Below are 15,583 nucleotides of genomic sequence, written 5' to 3' on the forward strand. Positions count from 1 at the left end.
GATGCTTGATGCACAAATGAATGATCCGTGATGCACCGATGAATGATTCCTTCGACGTAAATCCAGAGGCACAGGTTACAATAGTCCGCGTTATAAATCCAGGGTATAGTCCACGATAGATGTTCACGGCGAAACGCGCAGAATCCAAACGTTGTGACGACCACGTCCAGTTGATGCGTTTAATGATGATTCACTTTATACTGTCCAGCGAGGAATCCAGCCCGTCACAGCTTTGCCGTAACAATGTCCGTTGACACTAAAATATGGAGTCTATCTCCAACGTAGGCAAATTAATTCTCTGCAGGCAAAATGTCTCCCAGGCCTTATCTCCACAAACACAGTTTGTATAGCAGGTCAGCAGGTAACACAGGACTGACTATAACAAGTCGCTTCAGAGCCAAAAGTGACGTAACTCTCAGAGCAGAGGTGTTGGGTACTCTGCCTACCTCAGAATTTCTCCAGCTTATATATTCATTCACCCCTTTCTAGTACATTCTGTAATTTTCTCCAACCTGGGGCTACATACCTGAACATACTAGCAAGTCCAAATTCCAGGAATCCTGGATGACTCACTGCCTAATATGTGCATAACATCATTGCCAAAATTACCTACCAATCACATTGGGCTACAAGGGCAGTGCCTCACTCAGCCAGCACTTCCTAGAATTTTCTGGAATGGGTTAAATCATTCTAGATTGAGTGAGCTATAATGTATTTCCTGTCACATGCATACATGTACTGTAGCTACATTGTATACCATGTAGAAAATTCTCCACTGATCTGGTCAGCCTGTATGTACTATATCTATATCATATAGAATGTTCTCCATTAATCTGGTCACCCTGTGTACATACACATTAAACAACCATGCATACAGCCTTGATACATGTACATAACTACTTGTGTGTACATTTGTGACAGTATTCAGGATCATGCAAGATTTAGTATCGCGGGTAAATATCAACTTAAAATCCAAAAATGTCTTCAATTTGAAGACTTACCAATTAAGTTGAAGTATTGAAAACAGGCTTCGGGCAACGTTTGGTTTTGCCAATAGTCCCTTTCTGTTCGAATTGATGACTGAATTTGACTTGGTTGAGAGGACCTTGGGAGAGCTACGTACACTGAATACTACGGCCAGCGCATTGGCACACATCACATGCGCACAAATTTCAAATCCATGAACGGATAAGATGTTTGTGTGCGCATGCGCTGGCCGTCAATTCAGTGTAGCTCTCCCAAGGTCCTCTCGACCGAGTCACATTCAGTCATCAATTCGAACAGAAAGGGACTGCACGCTGCTGGTCGCAGTTGTCATGCAATAATGGTTTCGTACAATACGTGTACTACCTCGCCGCCGTACGGCGGCGGTTCTGGTACGAAACCATTATTGCATGATTACTAAGACATGAGAGCACTTTGGGGCGAGTAAGTCTCACAGTGTTAGTTATATGAAAGGTACTTTAACCTGAAACACAAACTAAGACAAGGAAATTCAGGGTAACTTTTGAGGTACCATAACTTTATATTATCTTTAAAATCAAGACAGCTTTACCATTACAAGCACTCAATGTTCATGTGGAGTGCACATGCACTCTCCCAAGTGTTTTCATTCCCCTATAATTGCTGTGAAATGTAATTTCTTTAAAGGGAAAGGATGTGGCTTGTTAAGTGGCATCTCTGTAAAGAGAAGTGTACATCAAAATGCAATTTTGCCAGACGACATTCTCCCCTTATCTGCAGACCATTATTATAATTCCTTTTGAAAGGGGAAGTACACTAGTAATGTCGCATTTCACTTTTTCATGGATATATGCTGTAAATCCACTCAGACAGGAGAAGTGGGATTTCATTTCCTCCTTCTCCTTTGGTTGTGCAGCGCATCACAGATCTAGAGTATTCAGGATTTTGGTGAGAAATATTCAAGAAGTTGATGGAGATTTTTTTCCCCTGCAGATTTTGTGGTACAATCTTGACTCGTAACCAACAAGAATTTAAAGAATTTGAAGAGGGACTGCTTTTTGAGTGAAATTTACTGACTATCCTCATCAGCAGTGAAAGTGTTTTTAAGAGAAACATAAATACTTTCTATCATTTTATCACCCGGTGTGCCTCTTGGTAATAAATATGAAACTGAAATTCACTACTTTTCTTTTCCCTGGACCAGCCATTTTATGCTCCCCCCCCCCCCCCCCAAGAATGCAGTCAGAATCTCCATGTGCCTCCTTAAAGGGATAATCTACTCCTTGTTCAGGCTGGCTTTGAATTTAAAAGAGAAAACTCAAGTAAACAGAACAATAAAGATCCCATTGAATCTTACCAGGAGAGTAAAGTGCAATGGTCTGTCTAACTTTTCATTTTTTGTCAAGATTTCATTTTTTAGGGATTCTTTATAAATACATTGGGAGAAGGGGTTGAGATTGCTGATGTACAAATGTCGCCTACATGTACAGACCAAGAAATTTTCATATGGTTTTTGTGTCAAGAGGCATCATTGACTCATCTGACATGCCATTAAATAAATGTGGTTGCTATATAATTACCACTGTTAGGTTAAAGGGATCGTACAGTTTTGGTTGAGACCTAATTTCAGGTTTCTAACATTTTTTGGTGAAATAATGAGAAACCTTGTATGAAATATGAAAAAGCATGTAATTCTATGAGGAATTCAACGTTTATTTGATGAAAATTGGTTTTGAAATGGCTGAGATATAATATCCAAAAAAGAGCGATTCTAATAAAGTGCGGGACCCACACTTTGTTATGATCGCTTTGTTTTACTTTGTTTTTTGATGTTTCAGTAATTCCGTACCTGATTTTCATCAAATAAACTTTGAATTTATCTTACAATGGTATGCTCTGTACTATATCATAAGTGTTTTCTTGGTATCTCGCAAAAAGTTAAAAGCCCAATTCTCATCTCCACCAATACTGTACCATCTCTTTAAAATATGTGAAACCCCCTTTGGAATTTAATGAGGCATGACTTTCCTATTTTTCATGTACGTCCAGTTTGTTCAACTTATCAATTTTTGGTTTGATTTAAAGCCAACCGTAACATGAAGTGGAATGACACTTCATATTCTTTCTTTCCCCCTTTGTAGGCCAACTTATGAGAGTTCAGTGAAGGAGTGTGTGTTTCTGGATAGTACCGGTATACATGTAGCATGGTTCCTCTAGAGCTTTTTTTTTAAGCCACTATGTATCTCCATTGCTTTCTTTTATCACTTCTCCATGAGAGCAGCAAGATTTTTGTTGTTGTTGTTGTTCTATTCATTGATGTTGCAGGACGCTGTGCCAAAATCGATCTTTCTGAAATCATGATCACAGTTGGTTTTATATTGTCTGATTTCAACTTGATTTCTACCAAGCTCTTGCTTTGATGTGTCTGTTTTAGGTCACAATGACTCTTTTTTAGATTTTTGTTTTCTTTTAGATTCAGTTTTTCCCATGATCAAAAATGAAAATTATTAAATGATTGAATTGAATGGATATCAGGTGTATGACATGTCCTCTCTGTAAATCGAAGCTTCAATGCATGAATTACAACTGGAATTACAATAAGAACTGTTCAAAGCATGCTTCTTACATCTCGCCAAGAAGTGGTACGGAGTGCTTGTAGGGTCATTGCGAGGTGTCGACAGCAACCGCCTGTCATCGTTTATTTCACTTTATGCATTTTCGCTCTTGTTTGTTCGTTTGTCCTCACAGGATGGTACAGAGGAAGCCAGACCAGGAACAGGCAGCAGAAGGTAAAGACGGACAACTTGAGTTCTTTTTCTTTTTCTTTTTCTTTGTTTTTTCTTTCTTTTTTTTTTTGGCACCAGCAAAATCACTACTGCAGTACCTTCATCCTTACCTGCCATTTCTGTCTTTCTCCTTCCCCTTCAAGGGAAACACCATTCCATGCTCAGAGTTGATTAAGATAAAGATGTGAAATTATGCAAAGCGAACACTGGACTAAAACTTACACCAAGAAAGTTATAGAATCTATGTTTACTGAAAGCAGTAATATTGGTTTTCACCATAATGCATATTAGATTATTAGATTTGGTGATGAAGTCACAGACTCGCAGCTTTTCATTTGGTTTCTATACTAGGTATTGAGAGAGAATATAAAGGGAGTCATCATAGATTTTAATGATTTAGTGACTGCAACAGCTTCCCTCTTTGGAAATTTTTACTTTGTTATGGTTGCTGCTCTTTATCAAAATGACAGAAGTTTTTTTTTTTTCATTAATTTCAAGAAAAAGGAATATCAGTAAAGATATGCTGGTATTCTTAAGTCATCTGGAGATTTGTGAGGCCTTGACATGTTTTCATTAAAAAGGAAACTAAAACCCAAATATAAACATGGATTAGTGAAAGCAGCAATAGGCCCATTTACACTTGCTTGGAAAAATCATGACTTTTCTAAAATCGCGACATTTGGGTGCAAGTTGCTAAGCAACTACACCCAAACGCCCTCGAAACATCGCCAGAAAAATCGCCAGCCGGAGTGCAATTTTTTTGAAACATCGCGATGTTTCAGGCGAAGTTTAGCGAGTGTAAATCCAAGCTACAGAAATATCGCGATTGTTCATCACGTGACCTTCGGTATCGGATTGCACCGGGAGTTAAACGCGCGCTCCCTATCCCTTTTTACGTCAGCCGCTGGCCAGAGTACAGGGTACGCATGCTGTAGGACCTACAGGTAAACGGCCGATCTTCGGCTCGTGGTCTCTCACCCCCTGATGAAACTATTTATATTGATATATGAAAACTTGTAGCAAACCTGAAGTTCTCCAACCACTATCATCATTCCATAACGACTTAACAAAATAATGTTCTCTCAGAAATGCATTGATTTTGGGAGTGCCCATACTGCTGTCGATATACAATGTAGGTTGACTTTGTGGAATACAAAGTGTACAGGAGTACGTAACAAGTGTCGGTAAAACAATGGTGTGTTCTTGCTGTCGCCTGTATGAAATACCAGTCCTTCAAAACGAACCTACTTCTCACTTTCGTCATATTGGCGAAATTTCATGATTCCCCTGGATGCTATACTTTCATCAACTTTCCCATACTAAGCTGAAGTTTCACACACCTGTTACGTATGTGATCTAATATAGCAAGCTACCGTAAAGTTCCGTGTATAAGACGCACTATTTTTTCCTCTGAAAACATAGAAAATCGGGGGTGCATCTTATACACGGGTACAGTCGAATCACGGAAAAAAAATCTGTCACGGAACCCAATTTTATAAGGTCAATTTGGGGCCATGTATGCCCATCGACGTTCAGAGGGTAAGCAATCACTATACTTACGGATAAATGAGCGATCTTTCAATCTGGACACACACAACAGCTGTAAATACGGGATAAACTTACAGCGGCCTTGTGTAGTAACGATGTATCAATCTGGCCATAGACAACAGCTGTAGCTACCGATGTACCTGTATATCACCAAGGAGGTATTAGTACCCCCTTGATATCACTGTCTGCCAAGCTACCAACAGCCAACCTAGTAGCTGAAATACGCGATGTACAGGTATCATTACTAAATTACCGATATCGTAAAACTTATCAATGTACTAGTATCAATATGGCCATGGACAAAAGCTGTAAAATACGGAGTAGGATCGACACTATGTCACCATAATGTGAACGATGTGTGAAGCATGCATGCTTATCCATGGCTTTCGTTTGCTCTTCACGAGGCCAGCCAGGATAGCTAGCTAGCTCTAGCAAGCCTTTTGCATAGGCAGCAGCTGCAGCTGCAGAGAGGCTCTCGCAATGGACTCGCGTGCACACAGTGATCGGATCGGAGCGCGCTTGCCCGTTGCGCGCTGTGTGTGCAAGTTCATTGCTCTCTGTGTGCGTGTGCTGAAATCATAGCGAGCTGCCTTTTGCAAAAGGCTCGCACTGTGCATACATGTACAAGCATGGTACAAGAGACACACATGTTACTGGTAATCCCTCCGGGCGAAACAACAGTGAGTGTAATTACCGTACGCACCGTACGTCTCGCCGTAAGATCCCTCTGCTACACTTGTTGATGTTTTTCTTATTTTTCGTAATGAACCTTCCAGTCTGACATGCGTCAATATGCGAGACACCCCATGTATGATAGCAAAGATCGTACTGTACACTCATGAGTACGATGATACATTGAAAGGCGAAACAATAGCAAGTGAGTACCGAGACAAGTCTCGCATTTTGCGTCTTCCATATTTTGCCGATGTCCGATGAGTACCGTTTAAAGAAAGTATAAAAGGAAACGAAAAATAGAGCAAATAAATGCTACATTCTCTCGGGAAATTTTGAGCTGAAATAATGTATATGACACACGTAATATTTGCGTGGAAATTTTCGTGTTTTTTTTTTTTGTTTTGAATAAATTTTAGGTCCGAAAGTAGGGGTGCGTCTTATACATGGGTGCGTCTTATACACGGAACTTTATGGTATATAGTTTTACCGCAAGTTTAAACTCTTGAGAAACACAAATTTATGTGTGCATTGGACTGATAAAAAGCCCTGGCTCAACATTCCAACCAGCTAGCTAGATGTGAGCAAAATAGACTGCATGCACTTCAGTGAATACAAATAGCCCGCGCTTCCACTCGTCTACCGTGTTGAAGAGAGGTAAATTATACATGCGCACTACCGACCAAAAAATCGCGATGTTTTGTGAAGCTCGAACTTCGCATGCTTTTGCGCAAGTGTAAACGATGGGACCAAAATATCGCGATTTTAAAAATCGCGCTGTTAGTAGGTGTAAATGTGGCTGATATTAGTAGAACACATCAGTAGCCGCATTTACACCTACTAACAGCGCGATTTTTAAAATAGCATAGTCAACTGTTCATAAGTTGTTGAGATACTACTACCACACACAAACAATCACGGAATCAATTGGTTCAAATGACATTCATGATATTTGTAGCATAGCCAACTGTGAAAAGTTGTTGAGATACTACTACCACACAAACAATCACAGAATCAATGGGTTCAAATGACATATTCATGATATTTGTAGCATAGTCAACTGTTCATACGTTGTTGAGATACTTCTGCCACACAATCATAGAATCAATGGGATCAAATGACATGACATCTGTAGCATACTCAACTGTTCATAGTTGTTGAGATGTACGTACAATATAATGTGCAGCAACAAACAAATAATTTGAACTAGGTATACTCGTATGCCAGATGAAATTATATTGCACTGTATCTATTGATAAACAAATTAATCAAATGACAGCTACCAGTATTTTCTGCTTTCCTGTAAATTTTCTGCAGTCTCAGTTTGATAGTGATACTGGTAGTGGTACCTACATATCACTTGTATTGTGATGACAATGATAACAGCACCACAGTGGCAATAATGAAGTTATGATTTCAAAGTAGATTTCACTTGCATACAGAGTTGTGCAGTCTTGTATAGTGTCATGTGCAATCATGTTTACTTTTTTTCATCAAAAAAAAGAAGAAGAAATTTTGTGGAATTCTCCTTGGGTTTTATTTACCGGTATGCTGTTGTTGTTGTCTGTACATGACATCATGAACTGCAGTAATGTTCTTATGCAGCGATGATGGCACCAAAATTTTAAAAATTCATGTATTGTAACTTTTGAATTGATTGTCTGATTCTCTTCAAACTTTCATTAATGTGTTCTACTGATCTTGCTGCCTTCACTCTCAATCCACATTTATATTTTGGTTTTAGTTTCACTTTTGAATATTATGTCAGATACCATGGGGCGCCATTACTCGCAAAGATTTCAAATTTGTATGTTTTGTATTAAAACTTTCTTAATGTTGGTCTGATTCCTTTAAAACTTACTCAGTTTTAAGTATTTGATACTGTTCAAATTATAAAAAAAACCAAAACATTAACTTGAACTGAAAGTAGTTTTAATGATCATACGTGTAAAGGCATCAGAGTTTATGACAGCATGATATATCTATGTACCACTCTACATTGCGGCCTGCTCATGGAGTCCAAATATCTGTATATGGACATTACTGTGGTTATAATGTGGTTTTCCAGTGTTTTTGTTTTGCTTGGCTTCAGCATTGTTTACATATTATGTACAAAAATTGTAGTTCGAAATTAGTCACTTGTCTCTGCTGGTGATGTAAAACAGAATTGCTCATAAAAAAACAGTGCTGTCTACTCCACTTCCTAGATATTGTCTTCGACTCTTCGAGGGCAGAAAAATTTGCCATAAAGATACATATTGCTGCTATACCAGGGAGATACAGCCCTTCACGGCATGGCTGAACTACATATACAAAGCATGCATCATGTTTCATACAGCGGGTAATGTGACCCAAAGAGAGATTGGTAGCACATGCGCAATGGGGAATCAATTGTAGTGCATTTAGTAAAAGTTTGGGGGACACTGGATGAGCACTCATATTATCATTGATATCTGAATATACTGTATAAAGATCAGAGATTAGGTTTTTATGTGGTTTTCAATAAGCCATAGTGTCTTGTTGTAATGCCTGATTATAATGTTGTATGGTACAATACTATTCACATTTGATGCACGCAATGTCACCAATATCAATTTTCTCACTATGTGTTTTCAAGGATATGGTATGCAGTATGTATAAATCGCATATTGTGCAAAATGGAGGTTAGGTGACTTCTCCACATGAAGTCAAGATGCCTTGTTTTGGTCCTTTGTAATCCACACAAAACTGGAATTTTTGTTAATGAGCAATGTCACAGTTATGTGTCCTAAATAGTGAAAACTGTCCGGGATGTCATAGGATGTTATGTTGTTTTGACTTGCTGACATTCAGTTGTACCCTTCAAGAGACATGTTTGATGTTGCTCATTTTTTGTCTGATGTTTCATTTGAATTTTGCCAATTCTCTTTACAAAGTATAACTAGAAATGTCGCTATGGCGACTGATGCCTCCGCCATAATGCATGATTCTCCCAATAGGTGTATGGTACAATGTCTTCACAATGTGTTATGACAGTTTCACAAAACTAACAAAACATTGAAATGACAGGTTTGTCAGAAATATCTTGAATGTTCACTTTCCTTGAACTAGGTTTGCTATAATTGTCTAAGAGTGCAGGTACCTGTATTTGGGGAATAGAGAATTTTTACTTGACTTCTGACCTGCCCTTTTATAAGTTTATGCATTGAGTAATTTTCAAGGTATGAGGAAAGAGTGTAATTACAGTATAACATATATATTTGTATTTAAACCTGACCTTTGACCTTCTGGCTGGAAATTTCTCAGAGAATCTCCATAAGGGAATACATGTATATATCAAGTTTTAGTTTTAAAAATAATAATGTAAGCATTACATATACTAGTATATGAGGGAAATAGTAAAATTTTGAGGAGTTGACCTTGACCTCTGACCCCCTGACTAGTGACCCATGACCCCTACATTCCCTAAAAAATCCCTGCCAGTCAGTACATGTGTATGTACCAAGTTCCATGAAGATACATTGAACCATTTGCAAGAAAAGTGAAATTGTAACATATTAACCTAACCTTTGACCTTTTGACCTTTGACCTTATGACATGAAACTCTCTCTGGAGAATCTTTATGCAGTAGTACATGTCTACACTAAGTTTCAAGATAATACCTTCGGGCATTGCATGGATATGGGGGAAATAGCAACGTTTTTAGCATTTGACCTTGACCTTATGACCTTTGACCTCTTGCCAATGTCACTAAAATCTTCTCAACTAATTGCCCCATCATACATCATCCTTGGACCAAGTTTGGTGAAAGCTGCTTCATCCAGTTTTGAGTTATCACGTAAACAGATAAATTTTAGGATTTGACCTTGATCTTTGACCTTTGACCTCTGTCCAATTTCACTCAAAAACTAATCAAGTAATTGTCCCATCATACATCATCCTCAGACAAATTTTGGTGAAATTTGCTGAATCCAGTCTTGAGTTATCGTGTAAACAGATACTTAATGATTTGACCTTGACCTTTGACCTTTGACCTTTGGCCGATTTCACCCAAAATCTAATCAATTAATTGCCCCATCATACTTTATACTTGGACCAAGTTTGGTAAAATTCCAGTCAATATTACTCAAGTTATCGCGTAAACGAATGCGGACGGACGTACGTACAGACGTACGGACGTACGTACGGACGGACGGACGGACGGACAACCCGAAAACATAATGCCTCCGGCACCACTTCGTGGCGGAGGCATAAAAATCACTGCTATTTGAAATGTGTACATTTTTTCTTCAAACAATATCTAACATTACACATGATTACTCGATAGTTTGTATGTCACAGATAATCTAGAAACATTTTCATGCAGGGCATCTTCTTTAACCCTGTACAAGTAGGTTGGTCTTCCTATTTTTGAACTCTTGACAAACCCATTGGTGCATTGCTGAGATCAAGGGACCCAAAATGTTACATTTGAACTAAAAAATTGAAACTAACATACAGACTTCAGTAACATCATTTTTGTAATCTCCAAACATTGCAAAATATTTACTGTAAGTGCTAGAGTATGAAGCATTATATACATCTGGCAATCAGCGAGCCATGTTTGGTGGTCAGAAAGTGTAACGTACATAACTCGGTGTCCTCTTTATGCTTTTATCTTGTTTTTAAATTCATTTTTGCAAATATACTTCAATGTGTGGTGAAACTTGCCCCAAATAGAAATAAAACCAGTTAAAAATTTTAGATTCTTCGAATGAACATTGGAGGTATTTCCTGAAATATATATGGACACCGAGTTACATGTATGTACGTAACACTTAACATTCTACCATACAAACTTTCTTGTCATTTCTTAATTTGATCCAAACATTATAATATCATGCTGTTCAGTGAAGCAGTATACAGCAATGCTGGCACAGAGGGTGATATTTTCTATGAAAACTTCTGAACCAGCTATCAATAACAAAAAATGTTGTCCATAACAAATGTTGCGTACATAACTCGGTGTCCTATGTTATGGTCTTATCTCTCAATGTACTTCATTTTTGCCAGATACACCCAATCATATCATGAGTGTTATCTATCATTTATGACAAGAACACTTTTAAACAAATTGTAGATGCTTGTAGAGTCCAAATTTTACCATGTGACATGTACATAATAGGACACCAGTGTCCATGTTATGTACGTTACATCATATTGGGTCAATTAGCTAAGATTGGAACCTGCTTCTCACGAATTTACTCATTATGTAAGTTTTATGCAATATAAAAACTTGTTTAGATGCAGAAACTAGTTCATAATGTGCAATTTTCATAGTGAATTGAAAGGTGTGTTCCGTACATAACCTGTCACGTACATAACTCGGTGTCCACTTTCAAGACCAATTTTGAAGGACACAATAGGTTTAAAATTTATAATTTAGGTTATAAGTGGTTTGCACTTAAGGCATTAGCTGCCTGGTATTTGCCTTTTGTAAGAAAGTATGATTATGTTGACATAATAATATACAATTGTTATGTACATAATCCTCGACACCAAAAAATTTAGTATATAAATTAACTGTAAAAATATTAAAAAGTACACTTCATGTTGCAGTGAATTCCATTTGAAGTAAAGATACTATATACATAAACATTTGAATGGGAATATCATAAAGAATATGAACTGTTTTCCACAAGTTTTTTCACTTAACAACTTCAAAGAATTGGTGAACACCCAAAGTTATGTATGTGACATACAAATTGCCTCAAGGTTGTTAGAAATTCAGAAGTGATGTAAAAAATGAACAACATGAGAATTCTGTAATTTGATACTTAATTCTTATTGAAAGTTTGAAATCAGTTCATATTTCAAAATGTAAAAGTAAAAATTATGGTGTCAAAAAAAATCTATGTTCTGCATGTAGCACAAAAAATCATGAAAAATGGGCATTTTTTAACCATAACAATGCTGTAAAATACCTAAATTCGGAGCAATGAACCTGAAACCTTGTCTGGAGCTACTATAATATATGCCTGCAAAAGTGAAAAGGGTCCTTCATGTCCTGGGCCTCGTTGCTAGAAACGTTGCGTTTAAACGCAACTTGCAACTGATTGTCACTGGCCAATCAAAATCATTGTTGCATGCATGTCTTCTTAATAGGGCAGACCCTGAGCCAATCAGAATGGTTGTTTCAAAATTAGCAATTATTTGCAATTGATTGCAACTTTCTTGCAACGGGGCCCTGGTCACATTGCATTAGTTTGATCATGGACCTACAGAATTTCCAGAAGCACACTTTTGCACACTGTGCAGGGTACCCTTGATCTGAGCCATGCACATTGACTTTTGCTGAGCTGACTTTTGTAAGGAAAGGCAATTGTGGTCTCACGTGAAAAAAAAAAAGAGAAAATTTCAAACAACAGCAGCTCTGTATTCAGCTAGGCTGAGATGACCTACTTTATGGCAAGAAGGTCACAGGTCAAAGTGAAACGTGGAGTGAATGGTATTTAGCTTACAAGTGGAAAGTACAAAAAGTGTAATGCTGTATTTTACTGGGATTTGAAATTTGGAAAGTCAAATGGATATTGTGCAAGTGATATAAAAGTTCAGCCCCAAATTGTTTAATATAAAAGACAAATTTGTCATACTGTCAAAAGGATAAGGAAATTACTCTGTGCTGTACACTGTAGGCTATGTAAATTATTCAGAAAAGATTATCAACTTTGAATTCATGAGGACATTTATAGTGCATTGAAAGACATTACCAGGTATGTAAAAAACTCATGTTATAAGGAATGTTTCCTCTTTGTCATGTAGGCATCCACCATGCAAATTGAATCATGTTGTTGCATTGTGATGCTGTGTGCTCCTGATTAGTGCCATGCACGATGATGAGAAAACCTAACATTTAATTTGCAGTTCACCCAACCTAAATTAGAAATACCCATGGCGCAGCGTGCACTTTGCTCATCTCCTGGCGTCATTAAGTGTCAATTAACGTCGCCGATAAGACATCTGGCTACTGTCTGGGCTCTAAGATGGAGTCTCAGAAAGTCTTTTGTAATGTTGCATTTCGCCTGGCACTGCAGAGAGTGTAGGCCTACACATTATTCGTGTGTGAGAGTACACTTTATGCAGTCTACCATCGAGACTTTGCAATTTAGCCATTTACATTATTAAAGATAATAAAAAGTTTTGGTACCTCAAAAGCTTCCCTGAATTTCCTTGTCTTGGTTTGTGTTTCAGGTTAAAGTACGTTGTCTGTGAGAATTACTCGCCCCAAAGTGCTCTCATGTCTTAGTAATCATGCAATAATGGTTTCGTACCAGAGCTGACGCTGTACAGCGTCGATAAATATTGTACGAAACCACTGACTGCGACCAGCAGCGTGCAGCCCATTGTACGCATAGCTAACTGCGACCAGCAGCCCCATACGCATAGCGTAATGGGGCTTCGCATTGTAGCATTCAGGATCATGACAGAATTAGTATCGCGGGTAAATGTCAACTTAAAGGGAAGGTAAACCCAAAGAGCAATGTGGATTGAGTGAAAGCAGCAACATTCGTAGAACACATCAGTGAAAGTTTGAGAAAATCGGACAATCGATGCAAAAGTTATGAATTTTTAAAGTTTTGGTGTTGGAACCGCTGGATGAGGAGACTACTAGAGGATATGACGTATGAGTGGACAACAATACAAAGAAAATATAAAGGATATTCAACAAAAATTCACTTTTCTAGAATTATGAAAGAGCAGTGGACCAACCGCTTTCAGAAAGCAGGGGGAATAATTGCTACCCTTAACATATGTCAATATCAAGGTGATGGAATTTGTAATTTTCATGAAAAATGGATTTTTGTAGTATTTTCTTTATATTTTCTTGATATTGTAGTCCACTCATACGTCATAACCTCTAGTAGTCTCCTCATCCAGCGGTTCCAACATCAAAACTTTAAAAATTCATAACTTTTGCATCGATTGTCCGATTTTCTTCAAACTTTCACTGATGTGTTCTACTAATGTTGCTGCTTTCACTCAATCCACATTGTTCTTGGGGTTTATCTTCCCTTTAAAATCCAAAAATTTCTTCGATTTGAAGACTTACCAATTAAGTTGAAGTATTGAAAACAGGCTTCGAACAACGTTTGGTTCTGCCAATAGTCCCTTTCTGTTCGAATTGATGACTGAATGTGACTCGGTCGAGAGGACCTTGGGAGAGCTACATACACTGGATACCATGGCCAGCGCATGCGCACACAAACATGTTATCCGTTCATGGATTTGAAATTTGTGTGCATGTGATGTGTTCGCATGCACTGGCTGTAGTATTCAGTGTACTGTATGTAGCTCTCCTAAGGTCCTGTCGACCCGAGTCACATTCAGTCATCAATTCGAACAGAAAGGGACTATAGGCAGAACCAAACGTTACCCGAAGCCTGTTTTCAATACTTAAGTTAATTGGTAAGTCTTCAAATTGAAGAATTTATGGGATTTTAAGTTGACATTTGCCCTGCGATACTAAATCTGTCATGATCCTGAATGCTACAATGCGAAGCCCGATTACGCTATGCGTATGGGACTGCTGGTCGCTATGCGTATGGGGCTGCTGATCGCAGTTAATTGCATGATTACTAAGACATGAGAGCACTTTGGGGCGAGTAAGTCTCACAGTGTTAGTTATATGAAAGGTACTTTAACCTGAAACACAAACTAAGACAAGGAAATTCAAGGACACTTTTGAGGTACCAAAACTTTTTATTATCTTTAAAGGTTTGCAAGTCTTGTGAAGGACACTGCAAAGATTGAGACTGATACAATTTGTATTAGGGCTATAAAGACTCAAAAGAATATGATGGCGGTTATGTTTTGTTCATGACACAGTCTATCTAAACAAGGCAAATACAGTTACAAATAAGACAGTATGCCATATGAAAGAAAAACAACAGAGTAACAACAACAACAACAAATAGACCTTGACACAATACTTGACACAATACAAAATATGCAGTGCCACCTTACAATTCATTAAGTGGCATGTAGCATATAAGACCCCGTTTACAGTGCGAGGCGCGGCCGCGGCCAAGCCCTCCTTCATTTCAGTGTAAACGCGCAAAAGGCCAAATGCGAGGCCAAAATTGGCCGCGCATTTGGCCACGCTCTGGAGGTGGTCTCGAGCGCGGCCGAGCCCGGCCTCTTCTTGGTGTAAACGCAAACTGGGCCAAATGCGCAGCCAATTTTATTCTGGCTTCCAGACCCTCTGCCCGTACTATTTCGCTATTCACGATATTAACCCCGCAACGTCGAAAACTAGTATAGTTTAAGGTGGTTTTGTCCTGCAAAGGATTTTTCCTTCGACAAAGGCCTTTGCCTGAACGGCGACTTTGTCGCCACGGAATCCAGTTGGCAAATGGTCTGAAAACAAGGCTATACCAAATTGCGTTTGTTTACAATCAGAGCACCACTATGACAAAATATTGAAAGGTTTGAATAAATAGCGCAGCCGAGCCCGGCAGTGTAAACGGATAAAATTGCGGGGCTCGGCCCCGCAATTGAGGCTGGGCTCGACCGCGGCTCGGCCCAGCCCCGCACTGTAAACGGGGTCTAAGAACTCTGTATTAAATGTCTATTTGCAGTCTAGTGGTGATATAGGC

The 15,583-nt window shown here is 38.5% G+C and overlaps 1 protein-coding gene across 1 annotated transcript in view; it reads left to right on the forward strand.

The window, feature by feature from the left end:
* LOC140241716 (dedicator of cytokinesis protein 1-like) overlaps window positions 1–15,583 on the forward strand; it is a 157,378-nt gene that overhangs the window by 37,300 nt on the left and 104,495 nt on the right. The window contains 1 exon segment of the mRNA XM_072321466.1: window positions 3,712–3,752. Coding sequence (XP_072177567.1) covers window positions 3,712–3,752 — 41 coding nt within the window.

The sequence above is a fragment of the Diadema setosum genome, chromosome 18 (genome assembly GCF_964275005.1).
Source record: "Diadema setosum chromosome 18, eeDiaSeto1, whole genome shotgun sequence".
Taxonomy (NCBI): Eukaryota; Metazoa; Echinodermata; class Echinoidea; order Diadematoida; family Diadematidae; genus Diadema; species Diadema setosum.